Source organism: Pristiophorus japonicus, chromosome 21 (genome assembly GCF_044704955.1).
Source record: "Pristiophorus japonicus isolate sPriJap1 chromosome 21, sPriJap1.hap1, whole genome shotgun sequence".
In the NCBI taxonomy this organism is placed as follows: domain Eukaryota; kingdom Metazoa; phylum Chordata; class Chondrichthyes; family Pristiophoridae; genus Pristiophorus; species Pristiophorus japonicus.
Genome location: NC_091997.1, coordinates 50281914 through 50299167, shown reverse-complemented (window position 1 = coordinate 50299167; position 17254 = coordinate 50281914). Strand labels below are relative to the sequence as shown.

Genomic DNA, 17254 nt, shown 5'->3' with positions numbered 1-17254 from the left:
CATACATCTTTTTGTTGCAAAACAGGCATTAAATGACTTTTTGTTCAATTCAGGAAATGCACTGAACCATTGGGTTTCCAAATTATACTCTACTGGGGGTTAGGAGTTGAATAGACCGAGAAAGACACAGATCACTGAACTATCATGCTATGCATTTCATTCTTCAGCTGAAAACAACCTCGAAGGCTGATTCCTGTACTCTGCTGACTCAGAGGCTGAGGCTAATAGATTACTTGAGATCAGGAGTTCTGGGTGTAACAGCTGACAACGATTGTGCACCTTCACGAAATTCGGTATTAATATGGTGCTCCAGGATTACCATGTTGTGTACGAAAGAGTGAACCAGCTCAGGTTCTAATCATGACAAAAATATAATTTAAAGGGACTGCATTACATGGGACTTAGTGCTTGAAAATAGACTAATACCCACAGCATTCTTTGCTACTTTCAGCAAAATTCTGAAGGGACAAAGTGTGTTAAAAAGACGAGCCTGAAGGCTCTGTGCCTCAATACGCGGAGTATTCAGAATAAGGAGGACGAATTAACTGCGCAGATAGCACTTAATGGTTATGATGTAATTGGCATTACGGAACATGGCTCCAGGGTGACCAATGCTGGGAACTCAACATCCAGGGGTATTCAACATTTAGAAAGGATAGACAGAAAAGGAGGTGGGGTAGCGTTGCTGGCTAGAATAGACTGGCAAATGATACTTAAAGGGTTGACGGTGGATAGGCAATGGCAAACATTTAAAGATCACATGGATGAACTGCAACAATTGTACATCCCTGTCTGGTTAAAAATTAAAACGGGGAAGGTGGCTCAACCATGGCTAACAAGGGAAATTAGGGATAGTGTTAAATCCAAGCATATAAATTGGCTAGAAAATGCAGCAAACCTGAGGACTGGGAGAAATTTAGAATTCAGCAGAGGAGCACAAAGGGTTTAACCAAGAGGGGGAAAATAGAGTACGAGAGGAAGCTTGCCGAGAACATAAAAACCAACTGCAAAAGCTTTTATAGATATGAGAAGAGAAAAAGATTAGTAAAGACAAACGTAGGTCCCTTGCAGTCGGATTCAGGTGAATTTATAATGGGGAACAAAGAAATGGCAGACCAGATGAACAAATACTTTGGTTCGGTCTTCACGAAGGAAGATACAAATAACCTTCCGGAAGTACCAGGGGACCGAGGGTCTAGTGAGAAGGAGCAACTGAAGGATATCCATATTAGGCGGGAAATTGCGTTCGGGAAATTGATGGGATTGAAGGCCGATAAATCCCCAGAGCCTGATAGTCTGCATCCCAGAAAACTTAAGGAAGTGGCCCTAGAAATAGTGGATGCATTGGTGATCATTTTCCAACAGTCTATCGACTCTGGATCAGTTCCTATCGACTGGAGAGTAGCTAATGTAACACCACTTTTTAAAAAGGGAAGGAGAGAGAAAACGGGTAATTATAGACCAGTTGGCCTGACATCAGTAGTGGGGAAAATGTTGGAATCAATTATTAAGGATGAAATAGCAGTGCATCTGGAAAGCAGTGACAGGATCGGTCCAAGTCAGCATGGATTTATGAAAGGGAAATCTTGCTCGACAAATCTTCTGGAATTTTTTGAGGATGTAACTAGTAGAGTGGACAAGGGAGAACCAGTGGATGTGGTGTATTTGGACTTTCAAAAGGCTTTTGACAAGGTCCCACACAAGAGATTGGTGTGCAAAATCAAAACGCATGGTATTGGGGGTACTGACATGGATAGAGAACTGGTTGGCAGGCAGGAAGCAGAGAGTCGGGATAAACGGGTCCTTTTCAGAATGGCAGGCAGCGACTAGTGGAATGCCGCAGGGCTCAGTGCTGAGACCCCAGCTCTTTACAATATACATTAATGATTTAGATGAAGGAATTGAGTGTAATATCTCCAAGTTTGCAGATGACACTAAACTGGGTGGCGGTGTGAGCTGTGAGGTGGATGCTAAGAGGCTGCAGGGTGACTTGGACAGGTTTGGTGAGTGGGCAAATGCATGGCAGATGCAGTATACTGTGGATAAATGTGAGGTGATCCACTTAGGGGGCAAAAACACAAAGGCAGAATATTATCTGAATAGTGGCAGATTAGGAAAAGGGGAGGTGCAACGAGACCCGGGTGTCATGGTTCATCAGTCATTGAAAGTTGGCATGCAGGTACAGCAGGCAGTAAAGAAGGCAAATGGTATGTTGGCCTTCATAGCTAGGGGATTTGAGTATAGGAGCAGGGAGGTCTTACTGCAGTTGTACAGGGCCTTGGTCAGGCCTCATCTGGAATATTGTGTTCCGTTTTGGTCTCCTAATCTGAGGAAGGACATTCATGCTATTGAGGGAGTGCAGCGAAGGGTCACCAGACTGATTCCCGGGATGGCTGGACTGACTTATGAGGAGAGACTGGATCAACTGGGCCTTTATACACTGGAGTTTAGAAGTATGAGGGGGGGTTCTCATAGAAACATATAAGATTCTGACGAGACTGGACAAGTTAGATGCGGAAAGAATGTTTCCATTGTTGGGGAAGTCCAGAACCAGGGGACACAGTCTTAGGATAAGGGGCAGGCCATTTAGGACTGATATGAGGAGAAACTTCTTCACTCAGAGAGTTGTTAACCTGTGGAATTCCCTGCCGCAGAGAATTGTTGATGCCAGTTCATTGGATATATTCAAGAGGGAATTAGATATGACCCTTTCTGCTCGGAGGATCAAGGGGTATGGAGAGAAAGCAGGAAAGGGGTACTGAGGGAATGATCAGCCATGATCTTATTGAATGGTGGTGCAGGCTCGATGGGCCGAATGGCCTACTCCTGCACCTATTTTCTATATTTCTATATTTACTGTGAGGAAACTTTCATCTCAGATAGAATGGATAAAAACATATTCTCTAGGAGGATAAAGGGGCTTGGAGGATTTGTGATGTTGTGCCAACTGGCATCTCCACAGCCCTCCATGGTGTGATGCATGCACTAACCACCTTAGTTCAGCAAGGAATGACTGAACAGACATTTAAATGGAAAGTTAGTGAGGGACACATTTCCTGGTGCTAACATTGTCTTGAAGAAGAGTAAACAGATAGAAAAAACAGCCTGTAGCCTTTCATTATTGGAATTCCATTTGAGCTATTGGCGATACAGAATGCTCAAAGAGCACAGCATAGAGGTCTGGCTTAAATATTAGCAGCTCTCGTGGTGCTTCATGGTTCTCTCCCTCTCTTCTTGGCTTGGTATCCATTCCATGTTCCTAGCACCTAATCTGTGAAATGCCTTTAAAGGTGCTATATAAATGCAGTTTGTTATTGCTGCTCATCACAATTTTGCATAGAGGTCTTGCAGACTGGCAAAACCTGAGAGATATTGCAGAGGATAGAGACTGGCTTGGAGCAGAGCCATTCTTATCCAGTCCACTGGGTTGCTCAGGAGCTCAGGAGACAGAATTTTTTTTTATTGCAGTCTGAAGAACATGGCTACATCACTGGACAGCTGCATACTTTGTAGCACACAGATGATAAGCTTTGAGGACTCCTACATTTGTTACATCAGCTTTTCTACACATCTTTGTGTGCAAAATAAGAGGGTCAGCCAGTTATACTAGGGATCATGTTTTTTCATTATATCACTGTTGTTTCCCATCATTTTGCAGTTTGCCTTTCTGACGAGGTTCCTTTGAAGAGCAAGCAATAAAACTTTATTGATGAAGAGAAACAGAAACATGGAAAATAAGTGCAGGAGTAGGCCATTCGGCCCTTCGAGCCTGCACCACCATTCAATAAGATCATGGCAGATCATTCCCTCAGTACCCCTTTCCTGCTTTCTCTCCATACCCCTTGATCCCTTTCGCCGTAAGGGCAATATCTAACTCCCTCTTGAATATATCTAATGAACTGGCATCAACAACTCTCTGCAATAGGGAATTCCACAGGTTAAAAACTTTGAGTCAAGAAGTTTCTCCTCATCTCAGTCTTAAAGGCCTACCCCATATCCTAAGACTGTTTCCCCTGGTTCTGGACTTCCCCATCATCGGGGACATTCTTCCCGCATCTAACGTGTCCAGTCCCATCAGAACCTTGTTTCTATGAGATCCCCTCTCATCCATCTAAACTCCAGTGTATAAAGGCCCAGTTGATCCAGTCTCTCCTCATGGGCCCAAGTTTCGGCCTCAGTTGCTCCTGATTTTTTGGAGCAACTGGTGTAGAACGGAGTATCTTAGAAATCGGAACTCTCGCCATTTAGTTTGCTCCAGTTCTAGTCAGTTAGAGCAGTTTCACTTTGGAACAGAATTTTTTTTTCAAAAGGGGGCATGTCCGGCCACTTACACCTGTTTTCAAAGTTTCGGCAGTGAAAACTTACTCCAAACTAACTTAGAATGGAGTAAGTGAAGATTTTTGTACGCTCGAAAAAACCTTGTCTACACTTTAGAAAATCAGGCGTAGGTTACAAATCAGGCGTAGGGAATGCGGGGGGGGGGGGGGGGGGGAGGGGGGTTTAAAGGGAAGTTTACAAACATTAAACACATCAGTTTTACAAATAAAGAGCCATCATCAATAATAAATGAAAAAACATCAATAAATCAATTAAAAAAAATTAATAAGAAAAATTTTTTTTTGAAAAAAATCAATAAATAAAACATTTTCTACTTACCGATTGCAGCACCGGGAGATCTCCAACAGCGTGCTGGGATTGCCCCCCCCCCCCCCCCGCCGCGGGTCTCTATCTCTGTCTGTCTGTGTGTCTCTCACTCTCTGTCTGTCAGTGTCTGTGTTTCTGACAGCGAGGGGAGGGGGAGGAGGGGGGGCAGGGGGAGGGATGGGGGAGAAGGGGGAGGGATGGGGGAGAAGGGGGAGGGATGGGGGAGAAGGGGGAGGGATGGGGGAGAAGGGGGAGGGATGGGGGAGAAGGGGGAGGGATGGGGGAGAAGGGGGAGGGATGGGGGAGAAGGGGGAGGGATGGGGGAGAAATGGGGGAGAAGGGGGAGGGATGGGGGAGAAGGGGGAGGGATGGGGGAGAAGGGGGAGGGATGGGTTGAAGGGGGAGGGATGGGGGAGAAGGGGGAGGGATGGGGGAGAAGGGGGAGGGATGGGGAGAAGGGGGAGGGATGGGGGAGAAGGGGGAGGGATGGGGGAGAAGGGGGAGGGATGGGGGAGAAGGGGGAGGGATGGGGGGGAGAGAAGAAGGGGGGAAGAGGAGAAGGGGAAAGGAGGGGGAGAGGAGAAGGGGAAAGGAGGGGGAGAGGAGAAGGGGAAAGGAGGGGGAGAGGAGAAGGGGAAAGGAGGGGGAGAGGAGAAGGGGAAAGGAGGGGGAGAGGAGAAGGGGAAAGGAGGGGGAGAGGAGAAGGGGAAAGGAGGGGGAGAGGAGAAGGGGAAAGGAGGGGGAGAGGAGAAGAGGAAAGGAGGGGGAGAGGAGAAGGGGAAAGGAGGGGGAGAGAAGGGGAAAGGAGGGGGAAAGGAGGGGGAGAGGAGAAGGGGAAAGGAGGGGGAGAGGAGAAGGAGAAAGGAGGGGGAGAGGAGAAGGGGTAAGGAGGGGGAGAGGAGAAGGGGAAGGAGAAGGGGAAAGAGAAGGGGGGGAGAAGGAAAGAAGGGGGGGAGAAGGAAAGAAGGGGGGGAAAGAAGAAGGGGGAAAAAGGAGAAGGGGGGGAAAAGGAGAAAGGGTGGGGGGGGGAAAGGAGAAGGGGTGGGGGGGGGAAAGGAGAAGGGGTGGGGGGGGGGAAAGGAGAAGGGGTGGGGGGGGGAAAAGGAGAAGGGGTGGGGGGGGGGGAAAGGAGAAGGGGTGGGGGGGGGGAAAGGAGAAGGGGTGGGGGGGGAAAAGGAGAAGGGAGGGGGGAGGCTGAACGGGCCGGGCCTGGCCAGGCCCAAGACTTCGGGCAGGGCCCGTCCCCAGCACCAGATTTACAGGTAGGTGGCGTTGGGTCGGGTTGGATCGGTGGGAGCGCGGGTCGGGGGGGGCGGAGGGAGGTCGGTTCGGGTCGGGGGGGCGAAGGAGGGAGTGAGAGGGAGAGGGAGGTCAGGTCGGGTTTGGGGGGGGGGGGGGGAGGGGAGCGCGGGTCGAATCCAGTCCGGTCTGGGGGCGGGGGAAGCGGGAGTCGGGTCCGGTGGGGGGGGGGGGAAGCGGGCACTGTAGCGTGCATGTGCAGAGGTCCCGGCACTGTTTTCAGCGCAGAGACCTAGCTCCGCCCCCCCACAGCTCGTGCTGCGCTGCGCCCAGCTCCAGAGGACCAAGCAGGGAGCCGGAGAATATGTAAGTTTTTTTTAGGCGCACTTTGTGGCGCAAAAAACGGGCGTCCAGGTCGGGGCTGCGCCGTTCTAGGCGCGGCACGAAACTTGGGCCCCATATGTCAGTCCCGCCATCCCAGGAATCAGTCGCTGCACTCCCTCAATAGCAAGAACGCCCGTCCTCAGATTAGGAGACCAAAACTGAACACAATATTCCAGGTGAGGCCTCACCAAGGCCCTGGACAACTGCAGTAAGACCTCCTTGCTCCTATACTCAAATTCCCTAGCTATGAAGGCCAACATACCATTTGCCTTCTTCAGCACGTGCTGTACCTGCATGCCAACTTTCAATGGCTGATGAACCATGACACCCAGGTCTCGTTGCACCTCCCACTTTCCTAATCTGCTGCCATTCAGATAAGATTCTGCCTTCGTGTTTTTGCCACCAAAGTGAAAGAACTAATCACTTCTGTAGCTGCCTGATGCTATTCAAACTTACTAATATAAAGAAAAAATCTTTATGAGTTGAGCAAGTCTCAAACAGATCACTTTGTTATTTGAAAAAAAGTGAGGTATTTCTGCCAGCAAACTCAGATACAGGTTTGCTAATGTTTTACCACTAGAGGTTATGGCCACATTTACAGAACTTGCAATGACATTTAATGCTTTAATTATTGTCGATGGGGAAATGTACTAAAGAAGGCAGAATTTAATTGGAAATCATCTTATTGGGGTTGTTAAAGTTTTTGTAATGGATGAATTGTGCTGTCAAGGTTGCCAATATTAGTATAAAGAAATAAAGCATTTTTACTAGCATTACTAATTTCTGTAGCTGATATTAACATTACAAACTTTTAGCTCGAGTTAGATGTGGGCTAAAGTTACATTTGCTGGTCCCAACAATAAGCGTTTAAATGCACAACCTTAGAACATTATACCAGACTGCAAAAGACTTCCACTATTCATACCAGTCATCCTAAGGCAATTTGAGTGAGATTGTGTGTTACCAAATTGTGAATAGTTGTAAATCAAACTACATCCATTAGATTGAGACAGCCATTACACATTTCATTTTAGTCCCTTATAAGCAGAATGAGGAAACTTTGAGCCCAGCAGGGCTGGATTCTGATTCGGATCCCTGAGAAAGGATAGCATTCTAATCACTATACCACCCTGTATGCATAAATCCCTTAGTACTATATATTATTCTCTTGATACCTATTTTTCTCCTTTCTTCTGGACCACATACCTTGCAGTCCAGGCAGCTTGCTCTTAGCTACCCAGAAAGTACAGAAGAGAGTCCTCGTGAAGAGTCCTGTCTGATTTTCTCTTCCCTTTCCAGGGAAGAATCTGGTAAAATAGTTCCTGACAGAAATATGGCTGAGATCAGGAATTCCAGAATGAACCTCTGTCCCAACATCCTGTAGTACTCCAATGCACTGTATCTAAGACTCACTAACATCTAATTCCTTGAACTTAACTCCTATTCCAAAAACATTGACCTACCTTTGCGCAGGTTGTCAAGCGGTTCCAGGACTCCTCTTCTAAACGATGCCATGGGATCTTGAACGCAGGAGCGCAAGCTGAGCATACTCTGTAAATGTGGTTCTCGAAGGAGCTGCTCCCGATAGGCAACAAGTTGGGGCGACCGGCAGAGGAGAGCTGCCACATTGTGTACAAACTCTGGAACTAAGCAGGTGTAGGCATTGTCTGCTTGGCAGTAATGGTAGGCTACCACCTGGAAAGAGAATTCAATGAGTAGTTTTGTATCTTTTTTAGTTAATACCCCAGTTAACTGTAAAACCACTTAAACAGTCAACAAAGTCTAAAGCAAATGCCACTAGTTTGATCTGCAGGAACTTTATTCTTGGAAAAATTCAGCTCTTAACCAAAAGTTGCAGGACAATAAACAGAACTAATTCATAGGATTTAAATTTATTGGGCCTGAAACTATAAAACTATCACCAATATATCTTCATCTTTAGTTTTTAATTTCCCCCCTGAAATTCTGCTTCAGTTTCAGCATTTCACTTAACTGTTTTCTGAGTTTACAAAGTTCCACCACACATTCTTGGAATTAAAATTCACACTGTTAAAACTGGCCTCGAATTAACTAAATACACGTTTCAAAGGCTAATTTTTCAACAGTATGAAGATTGACGAAATTGAGGTGAACTTTTGGCTTGATGTTAAGCATCAAAGTGGAAATATTATATATAACTCATCAAATATCATGTTGGTGGCCCCAGGAGCACCATTACAACAGCGTGGCGGCCCCGACCTGCGTGAGAACACCAACGTCAGGTCAGGGCCACAAAAGGCGAACGGCCCTGGAACCAGCGTGGCGGGATACCACTTCAGGGAGCAGCACGAGCTGGTGCAGGAGAGCGACGTCTTGGAGAAGGGCGACTGGATTGAACGTCACCATAATCCGGCCACCACACGTTAAAAAAATCCACACAGAGGCATCTTCCACCTTGAGGATGTAGTTCGGGACATGGAATAGCAGGTCCTTCATTGAAACACCTGTGAATTCATCCCTTTTTGATGTGGAAGCAAGTCATCCTCGATACAAGGGACTGCCTAAGATGATTACACCCTGGCAAGGTAACTTGTCAGTGCTGATCCAAATGAAAGTGAACTGTTAAAGTAAAATGGGCAATTTTGTGCTGTGGATGTCATTTACCAGGACCTGGAATGAGAGTGTTCAAACTCATTTCACTAAATACCTCTTAGCAGCTGTCAGAAAAGACAGATTATCACCCATCTGTCTGGGCTGGATTTAAACCTAGATCCAATAGGTGAAAGATTAGTGCGACTCAATTCTCAATGGCTGTACACGTGATTAATACAAAGATGAACTATCTTTTCAGCTTTGGCACATCTTTTCAAGACAGAGAGAGGGTGATGGCAAGGTGAACTGAACAGGGGATGGAACTCCAGAAGACATGATAAGAGGACAAGGAGTACTCTGGTGTCAGTGTGGCGGAAAGTCTTTGGTCGGAATTTTCTTTACCCTGGCGGGTCCGATATGGCCACTATCCTTGGTGGGTCGTGACCCCGCTGCCGGCTCCAATCCACTGCAGAAAATGAATTTACCTTAATGGGGCCTTTTAATCCCATTACCCAGACAATGAGATAGGGTGGGTCTGGTGACATCATTCAGCCAGGATCTTTAAAGGGACAATGGCCACATTAGATTTGAAGTTTAATCTAACATGCTGTCCATGCACTACAGTGTTGGAGTGCTGCAAACATTGGGAATGGGAATGGTAGCATAGTGGTCATATTATTGGACTAGTAATCAAGAATAATGATACGGAGACAGGAGCTCAAATCCCACCATGGCAGCTGGGGAATTTGAATTCTGTTCAATAAATAAATCTGGAATAAAAAGCTGATATCATGGTGACCACGAAACTATCGGGATTGTTGTAAAACCCCATCTGGCTTACTAATGTCCTTTAGGGAAGCAAATCTGCCGTCCTTTCCCAGTCTGGCCTATATGTGACTCCAGACCCACAGCAATGTGGTTGACTCTTAACTGCGCTCTGTCTGGTCTACTTACGGTTCTGGTCAATGGTGAGATGAGTTGTCACCCTGGGGAACCTGCAACACAGGATTACATGCATGCTAAACAGTAGAAGCAGCATGCTAAGCGATCCCAAAATCGGCAGATTAGATCAAAACTCTGCAGTCCTGTCACATTCAGTCGTGAATGGTGATGGACAATTAAACAACTAATCGGAAGGAGGAGGCTCCATCAATATCCCCATCCTCAATGATGGCGGGCCCAGCACGCGGGTGCACAAGACAAGGCTGAAGTGTTTTCAACCATTTTCAGCCAGAAGTGCCAAAGGATGATCCATATCGGCATCCTCCTGAGGTCCCCAGCATCATAGAAGCAAGTCTACAGTCAATTCAATTCACTCCACATGATAGAGAAACGGCCAAGTGCACTAGATAGAGCAAAGGCTATGGCCCCTGACAACATCCTGGCTGTCATGCTGAAGACTTGTGCTGAAGACTTTCCGTGCCTCTAGCCAAGCTGTTCTAGTACAGCTACAACACTGGCATCTACCTGACAATGTGGAACACTAGGTATGTCCTGTCCACAAAAAGCAGGATAAATCCAATCCAGCCAGTTACCGCCCCATCAGCTGACTCTCAATCATCAGCAATGTGATGGAAGATGTTGTCAACAGTGCTATCAAGCGGCACTTACTCACCAATAACTTGCTCAGCAATGCTCAGTTTGGGTTCCACCAGGACCACTCGGCTCCAGACCTCATTATAGCCTTTGTCCAAATATGGATAAAAGAGCTGATTTCCAGGTAAGGTGAGAGTGACTGCCCTTGACATCAAAGAGCCCTAGTAAAATTGAAGTCAATGGGAATTAGGGGGAAAACTCTCCACTGGCTGGAGTCATACTTAGCGCAAAAAAAAATGATTGCGGTTGTCAGAGGTCAATCATCTCATCCCCAGAAGGGCAATGTCCTAGGCCCAACCATCTTCAGCTGCTTCGTCAATGACCTGCCCTCCATCATAAGGTCAGAAGTGGAATGTTCGCTGATGATTGCACAGTGTTCAAGTCCATTCACAATTCCTCAGATAATGAAGCAATCTATGCTCGCATGCAGCAAGACCTGGACAACATTCAGGCTTGGGCTGATAAGTGACAAGGAACATTTGCACCACACAAGTGCCAGGCAACGACTATCTCCAACAGGCGAGAATCTAACCACCTCCCCATGATCTTCAATGGCATTACCATCGCCGAATCCTCGACGATCAACATCCTGGGCTCACCATTGACCAGAACCGTAAGTAGACCAGCCACATAAATACTGTGGCAACAAGAGCGAGTCAGAGGCTGGATATTCTGCAGTGAGTGTCTCACCTCCTGCCTCCCCAAAGTCTTTCCACCAGTCAGGAGTGTGATGGAATACTTTCCAGTTGCCTGGATGATGCAGCTCCAACACCACTCAACAATCTCAACACCCAGCCTGCATAATTGACACCATCCACCACCTTCAAGTCATTCCCTCAACCAATGCAGCACCGTGGCTGCAGTATGTACCATCTACAAGATGCACTGCAGTATTCTTCGGCAGCACGTCCCAAACCCGCAAACTCTACCACCTTGAAGGCTGAGAGCAACAGGCGCATGGGAACACCATCACCTGCAAGATCCCCTCCTTACACACCATGTTGATTTTGAAATATATCGCCGTTCCTTCATCGTTGCTGAGTCAAAATCCTGGAACTCCCTCCCCAACAGCACTGTGGGAGTACCTTCACCACAAGGACTGCAGTGGTTCAAGAAGGCGGCTCACCACCACCACCATCTCAAGGGCAATTAGAGATGGGCAATAAATGCTGGCCTGGCCAGCAACGCCCACATCCCAGTACAAATTAAAAAAACACTACCAATGACTGCACAGAGACAGAGGGCTGCACCCAGATTCTCTGATAACTCCTCCATATGCTTGTGGAGGGAGTCAGAGCATGCAGGGAGGTCCTCTTCCCTTCCAATGGGCAGAAGAGACCTCCCTAGCAGACCAAAACAGCCTGATTTCAGATTGCAGAGGTGGTCACAAGCAGGGATGTGATCTTATTAGTTCAGGAAACGTTAGTACAAAGCCACACTCAACGGCATTCACAATAAGGGGTTGCACATTTAAAATGTAGAAGAGGAGGAATTTCTTCCCTCAGAGGGTCATGAATCTTTTAAATTTTCTACCCCAGAGAGCTGTGGAGGCTGGGTCATTGAATATATTTAAGGTAGAGATAGACAGATTTTTGAACTATAGGGGAGTCAAGAGTTATGGGGAGCAAGCAGGGAAGTGCAGTTGAGGCCAAGATCAGCTCAGCCATGATCTTATTGAATAGCGGAGCAAGCTCGTGGGGCCAAATAGCCTACTCCTGCTCTTATTTCTTATGTTCTTATATTCTACTGAGCATCTCATCACATCCCCATCACTCTGCCTTCCCTACTCTATTCCTGCACATGCTTACTCACACCAACATACCTTGCACCTCCATCAATCCCCTCTCTCTGTCTACATTATCACATCTCCATCTCACTAGCCACCCCCCACACTCACCCTCATCCTAGTGCAATCATACCAACTAACACCACACGACGGGTAGCCACTTGGGTGTTTTATCCAATGTTTATGTAAAATTTTTGTTAATGTGGTGTCAAACATAAAAACCTTTAAGTTCAACATTTTCCAGTTTTAGACAGATTTGTGTGCACCTGTGGGGGTGGCTTAATGAGCTGCAGTGTATGGTGAGACATAATGGTACCCCCTGCAATGGTGATGAGTGTGAAAGAAATGGCTTGGTCATTGTAGGGATGCTTTATGGTGTTGGTGTGGGGTGGTGCCAACCTAGCACATCATGTGGCAGTCATATAGGTGTAACTAAATCTGGCCACAATCAGGTCATTCCTGCCTCCCAGGCAGCAAAGCATTTGGGTGCTGATGCCCTCTGTCCTGTGCAGCATCAGTTGATTGTGGAGAAGATTGTTGTTGTTGGTGCTACTGATGTTGGGGCTTATCATGGTTCGATTCTGAGGACCAAGGTAAGACAGTATAAATGGCACCCATGTTGATGGAATAGACGGCAGGTGAAGTACAGATGACAGAAGTAGCTGTCAATGGTGAGAGAGTTTTTCGAATGAGGTGACACTTTGTTGGAAACATCTGCAGCCTGTAGAATCAGTGCTGGAAATGGACTGAGCAACTGCTTCTGCCTGAGGAAAGTGATCCTTTGTCAGGTGGGAGCATTTACTGTACTGGATAGCTAATGTAATACCTATGTTTAAGAAGGGGGATAGAACATGTCCAGGGAATTATAGACCAGTCAGCTTAACATCAGTGGTAGGAAAATTAATGGAATCCCTACTAAAGGAGAAAATAGAAGAACATCTAAAATATGAAAATATAATAATGTATAGTCAGCATGGATTTCAACAGGGAAAGTCTTGCTTGACCAACCTCATTGAATTTTTTGAAGAGGTAACAGAGAGAGTAATGCAGTAGATGTAATTTATCTAGATTTTCAAAATACCTTTGATAAGGTACCCCATAATAGACTAATGAACAAGCTCAAAGAATGCAGAGTCAGGGGACAAATAGTAGAATGGATCGCTAGCTGGCTTCAAGACAGAAAGCAGAGAGTAGAGGTAAAGGGTAGCTATTCACAGTGGCAGGAGGTGGGTAGTGGTGTTCCACAAGGATCAGTGCTGGGACCACTGTCGTTCACAATTTATATTAACGATTTAGACTTTGGAATCAAAAACACAATTTCTAAATTTGCAGATGACACCAAATTGCGGCGGGGGGGGGGGGGGCGGAATAGTAATAACTGAGGAAGAATTCAACAAATTACAGGAAGACATTAATAAATTTGCAGGAAAGGCATATAATTGGCAAATGAAGATCAGCATAGATAAATGTAAGGTATTACATTTTGTTAGGAAGAATAAGGAAGTCACTTATTACTTGGATGGTGCGAGTCTAGGTGGGGTAGAGTAACAAAGGGATCTCAGATTTCAAATACAAACATCACTAAAAGTTGCAACACAGGCTAGCAGGGCCATAAAAAAAGCAAACCAAGCACTAGGATTTATTTCTCGAGGTATAGAATTGAAAAGTAGGGAAGTTATGCTAAACCTGTATCAAATTTCGGTTAGACCACACTGGAGTACTGCGTACAGTTCTGGTCACCATATTATAAAAAGGATTTAGAGGCATTAGAGAAGGTGCAGAGATGATTTACAAGGATGATACCAGAAATGCGAAGGTATACATATCAGGAAAGGATGAACATGCTGGGTCTCTTTCCTCTTGAAAAAAGGCTGAGGGGTAACCTAATGGAGGTCTTTAAAATTATGAAAGGTTTTGATAGAGTGGATACAGAGAGAATGTTTCCACTTGTGGGGAAGAGTATAACTAGAGGCCATCAATATAAGATAGTCACCAAGAAATCCAATAGGGAATTCAGAAGAAACTTCTTTACCCAAAGAGTGGTGAGAATGTGGAATTTGCTACTACAGGGAGTGGTTGAAGCAAATAGTATCGATGCATTTAAGGGGAGGCTAGACAAGTATATGAGGGAGAAGGGAAGAGAGGGTATGCTGATAGATTTAGATGAGGAAAGGCAGGAGGAGGCTCGAGTGGAGTATAAATGCCAGTATGGACTGGTTCGGCTGAATGGCATGTTTCAGTGCCATATATCCTGTATAAATTCATGTTGTCAAGTGATCAGCTGCAGTAATGGCCTCCCGCCTCAGGTTGACAGACGTGGTTCCCTAGCTGCGTGAATCCCGTGGCCATGCAGGAAAATTTTAAAAGTGAAAAAAGGCTCTTTAACTGATAATCATCTCAATTGGGTCCCTCACCGTTGCCGGTCGGGTTTGCTCCATGATGACAGATGTGCCTGCGGAAAAGGCGCGTGGGAGCGAGTTGATAGCAGGTTCCTCACCCGCTGTCAAAAATAATAACTTTCCCACATGACCTGCCACCAGTCATGCCTGCTACCACACTGGAAAACTCCGGCCTATGTGGACATGTCAAACTGGAGGAGATTGCCAAGATAGGGTGAGGCAAAGGCATGGAGAGACGTGAAAATTGGAACAAAAATTGTGAAGCCAACTTCTGGCTACTCAAGCTGATGCAATCATGGGGGGCCTAAATTGCCCCTTTCCTTAAGGCCTGTTACCACCGTAAATCAGCAGCCACGCTGTGGAGTGCAATGGGAGCCAATTTTTCATGGAATGGCCGCCATTTTGGAAATTCTGCTCCTGTCATATCCTATCGGTGACCCGTTGCCCCCACTACCGCTCTGCTGCTACAGATCTGTCCTAAGTGCATCATCAGAGCGTGCACCTCCGATAGCAAAATTCCGCCGAGAAAATCTTGTTGCCGGTGCACTGTGTTTGCAGTACTTCTAAAATGGCGGTGCGGCTGCCATTAAGTGGGAGGACCTACTGCCGTGACCGCCATATTTTTATTTTTCTGTCGGCCGACTGCCATGTCGGGCCGACAATTATGCCCCTGGGTTCGGCTGAGCTTCCAACAGGCAGCCTGGCACCCCCTGGGTGCCTGGTCGCTGGCCCGGCCGAAACCCTCCCTGGTGGCCCAGTGGCCATAGAAACATAGAAAATAGGTGCAGGAGTAGATCATGGCTGACTGAACTTTAAAAATTGCACTGATCCCCCCTTTAAATGAAGGGGAGAGACGTGGTGACGCAGCACCGTGATGACTGACAGCGGCGGACGCTACACCCAACCCCAACTTCCGCCCCTCTAGTGTGCGAACTTCCACTCTCCGCCGCACATCCGCCCCCATTATGACCAACTTCCGGTCTGCTGAAAAAAAAGCCAAAGAGTGGAATTTCGCTCAAGCGGCCACCGCATCAACCGCGCCGGTAAAAACAGACGAAACACGGTAGGTGTGCCCTGTTTCCAGAGGTGGGCAATTTGTGGGAGTGAGGGCATCGGCTGCAACGTTTGGGTTGAGTTGCAACTGATAAGATTTGAAATGGGAGACCAATTGGGAGAGCATTACAGAAATTGAGACAACCTGGTAGGGTGCTTACAAAAAAAAATATTTTCCAAAAGAATTTTCCCTACATATCTTACTGTCTACTGCCCAGCTAAAAAAAATGCCAGCTGCCTGATGGCTGCTGTTAAAAACAATAATACTTGCCATTTTATCTTGGAATATTTTATTCCAAGATAAAATGGGAAATATCATAGTTTTAAAATTATGTTTTCTTCTCAGACTCTTAAGATTTTGCTGAATACACAAAGAGATCTCAAATGGTTCACTGAAAACTAATCACTTTTTGAATACAAATACATTTCTTATTCATCCAAAGCAGTCAGTGATCATCAAAATTAAACGTTTAACAATAATATTTGTCTGTTGTGCAAATATTTTTTCGCATCTTACTATTGTGCTGGTGCTGTTTCACTCGAATCAATGCTGGATGATTCATCCAGTTGACAATTAGAAAAGAAATCTGAATGAACTCTATTGCAATGACTAACCTAACGTTCACTCTGATTTTCAGCTTTGTCTGTGATTCAAAGATAGAAAAAGAAGATTCATCTGTACAGAGCAACAAGCATTAAATTGGTCCAGGCATAATGTCAGAACAGCTAATGGGAGTTTGAGTTGATGAGGGTCTGGTGTAAGAATGAGGCTGTGTGGTTCTCCTCAGAGCATTGGCTTCAATTCAGCTTGTTTGTTTCTTTTGAAACCAGGACCTCGCTCTTGAATCCAAAACTGAAGAATGCAGTCCCTTTAGCTCTCTCTTTTATTCAGAATAGAAAAATGGCCTCATCAGTCTGTACTGAAAGCAACATTAAACATAATCAAGACTAGTATTTAAGCAGTCAGAAAATGTGAAGTTATTTTATTTTAAAATAATGAACAAAAGAACAGAAAAACAGCATTTTATGATGACTCGTTTCATATTTTGGCTGACTAAGAGATCAGGTAGGCTGTTGCCGCTCCCAGGACTCTGTCAATGCTGCTCTCTAACATGTCGGCAGGTGGTGTTTGGGAGACTGTCATATGTTGTTCGTCCATTTTGCTCAACTGTAGGCCAGGAACACAGCATCAGACCAAAGGTACAGATCCACATCTTACCAGTCTGCTGCACAGTGTGCTGCACACTGCTCTGTAATTAACCTGCGTTTCATTAAAACAAATACTGGTAGGAGGCAGAGAAGGTCATTTCGAATAATGCCTGGAGAAACAGGAGTTTAATTGAATACAATGGAGGCGAATTTCCACAGGGGTTCTCCCTTTCGTCCACTGTCATTGAGGAAACCCCAAAAAACGGCGTAAATACTGTTTACGTCATTCTTACCGGGTTTAGAGAGTGTCTCAGCATCAGGAACAGTTTCAAAAGAATAAAATAGTTAAAAAATACGATTAGCGTCATTATTCTTCATTCCATACATTTCTCCCCCTTTCAGATGCATTCGTTATTTTAAAAAGTGAGTTGTA

The 17254-nt window shown here is 45.9% G+C and overlaps 1 protein-coding gene across 16 annotated transcripts in view; it reads right to left on the bottom strand.

Annotated features, from left to right (window-relative positions):
• tanc2a (tetratricopeptide repeat, ankyrin repeat and coiled-coil containing 2a) overlaps positions 1 to 17254 on the bottom strand; it is a 1120879-nt gene that overhangs the window by 164065 nt on the left and 939560 nt on the right. For all 16 annotated transcript variants that reach the window (XM_070864738.1, XM_070864743.1, XM_070864740.1 and 13 more), the window contains one exon: positions 7731 to 7962. In XM_070864738.1, coding sequence (XP_070720839.1) covers positions 7731 to 7962 — 232 coding nt within the window. The remainder of the gene's footprint in view (positions 1 to 7730; positions 7963 to 17254) is intronic.